The 2,106-nt window shown below is 29.5% G+C and overlaps 1 protein-coding gene across 1 annotated transcript; it reads right to left on the reverse strand.

Moving 5' to 3' along the window:
• Nucleotides 1–83: 83 nt before the first annotated feature.
• LOC143604773 (rop guanine nucleotide exchange factor 2-like) lies at nt 84–1,632 on the reverse strand (the record flags this gene model as incomplete). Its single annotated transcript, XM_077081157.1, has 2 exons — nt 1,194–1,632; nt 84–200 (listed from the first exon to the last, which is right to left on the reverse strand). Coding segments are annotated over exons 1-2 (481 nt in total), but the record flags the coding sequence as incomplete, so codon positions are not given.
• Between the last annotated feature and the right edge of the window lie 474 nt (nt 1,633–2,106).

The following is a 2,106-nucleotide window of genomic DNA, read 5'->3' on the forward strand; positions in this document are numbered from 1 at the left end:
CTAGAAAGATATAACCAAGACATATTTAAAACACACGAACCGACCCGTTATATATCAAGAAAATACGGATTGAAAACGCATACCGTAAAGATTTGTGATGGCGTTAGAAACAGTAACGGCGGTCGAAACTCCTTTGCCACTGCCTGACATGTCTTCTCCAAGTAAAAGCTTTGCAAATCTTTCTTTCATCATTTCAAGCTCTGATTCAATTCAAGAATATATCAACAAGTCTTCAAAAATATAAAAAATGTTTTTATTTCTCAAGAATATATCAACAAATTTTCAAAAAATGTAATTTTTCAAGAAAAGATTGAAAAAATGTAATTTTTCTCAAGAATATATCAAGAAGTCTTAACAAATGTTTTTTTTCTCAAGATTATATCAACAAATCTCCAAAAAAATGTAATTTTTCAAGAACAGATCGAAAAAATGTAATCTTTCTCAAGAATATATAAACACGTCTTCGAAAAAAATGTAATTTTTCAAGAAAAGATTGAAAAAATGTATTTTTTCTCCAAAATATATCAACCCGTCTTCGAAATAATGTGATTTTTCAAGAAAAGTCTTCAAAAATTATAACTTTTCTCAAGAATATATCAACAACTCTTCAAAAACATGTGATATTTCACATTTCTATGTGTTTTGGGTGTGTGTTTGAGCTGCTTATAATGACTTGAAGTTACTATAAAGGCCAAAAATCAATAACTGCACAAGATTATGCAACAAATAATGCCAATAGGAAAAATATTAATGTAATTTTTCAAGAACAGATCGAAAAAATGTAATCTTTCTCAAGAATATATAAACACGTCTTCGAAAAAAATGTAATTTTTCAAGAAAAGATTGAAAAAATGTAATTTTTCTCCAAAATATATCAACCCGTCTTCGAAATAATGTGATTTTTCAAGAAAAGTCTTCAAAAATTATAACTTTTCTCAAGAATATATCAACAACTCTTCAAAAACATGTGATATTTCACATTTCTATGTGTTTTGGGTGTGTGTTTGAGCTGCTTATAATGACTTGAAGTTACTATAAAGGCCAAAAATCAATAACTGCACAAGATTATGCAACAAATAATGCCAATAGGAAAAATATTAATGATGGATTTCAAGAAAAGTCAAAACATTGATTTCCTATTATTAGCTCATAATTTAATTCTAATGCACAAAAAAAAAAAAAAAAAAACTCACCCAAATCCATAGGCTCATTAACCTCAAGCTTATCTTCGGGTTCAAACGCTGTCGGTGTCTTTACTCCAAATCTCGAAAGTGCAGGCCGGTAAGGCGATCTCGTGGGCCAGCACATGGGCGACTGTGTATCCGATGAGCAGCTATTAAGATCATCAGTTAACTGCTCAGAGAAAGCTGAAGTCTCTGAGTTAGTTCTATAATAAGCAAAAGAGTTCCCACTAAGCGTCGAATTCACCGTAGGCGACTGATCATGATCATGATCATGATCATGCTCATCATCAACTACTCCATGATCCATTGAAGAAACAGTTGATGACTCAAATCCCAAATCAATAACCTCTTCAAAATCCACTAAATTCTCCATTTTTTTTAACAATTTCTGTTGTGAATATTAATCCCTGCATTTATACAAACAGTTGGTGTGCATAATAAGTTTTCAATACTTTTTAACTAAAATGATGCATGGAATCATTTATAACCGGGAAAAAACTTAAATTTTATAAGTCTAAACACAATCTTGATAAAGAAAAAGCAAAAAATCTTGAAAATTTGAAACAAAGTTATAGTTACAACGGTTAAAATAATAAAGATTCATTCAATATATACCATAAAAAGCATATAAAACCTTTATGCAGAATTTATATCCTTTATTATTATTATTATTATTATTATTAATTTATTATTACCTTTATGCAAACAAATTTGAAACAGTTCCCTCTTAATAGCAACAGAATGAATACCAATAACAATATTAATAATTAATATTAATAAAAATTGAATCTTGCTTTATCTTTATACGAAAAAAGGGTGGTGAGAGATCAGAGGCGTGCTAGAAGCAAAAAGCTTTGGAATTGAAAGTGTAAGAAGACAAAAGAAGGCATTTTGAACATAACCCAGACGGGAAATTGAGTGA

Source organism: Bidens hawaiensis, unplaced genomic scaffold (genome assembly GCF_021521415.1).
Source record: "Bidens hawaiensis isolate Kalapana, Puna unplaced genomic scaffold, B.hawaiensis_p1.1 tig00066611_1, whole genome shotgun sequence".
Classification (NCBI taxonomy): domain Eukaryota; kingdom Viridiplantae; phylum Streptophyta; class Magnoliopsida; order Asterales; family Asteraceae; genus Bidens; species Bidens hawaiensis.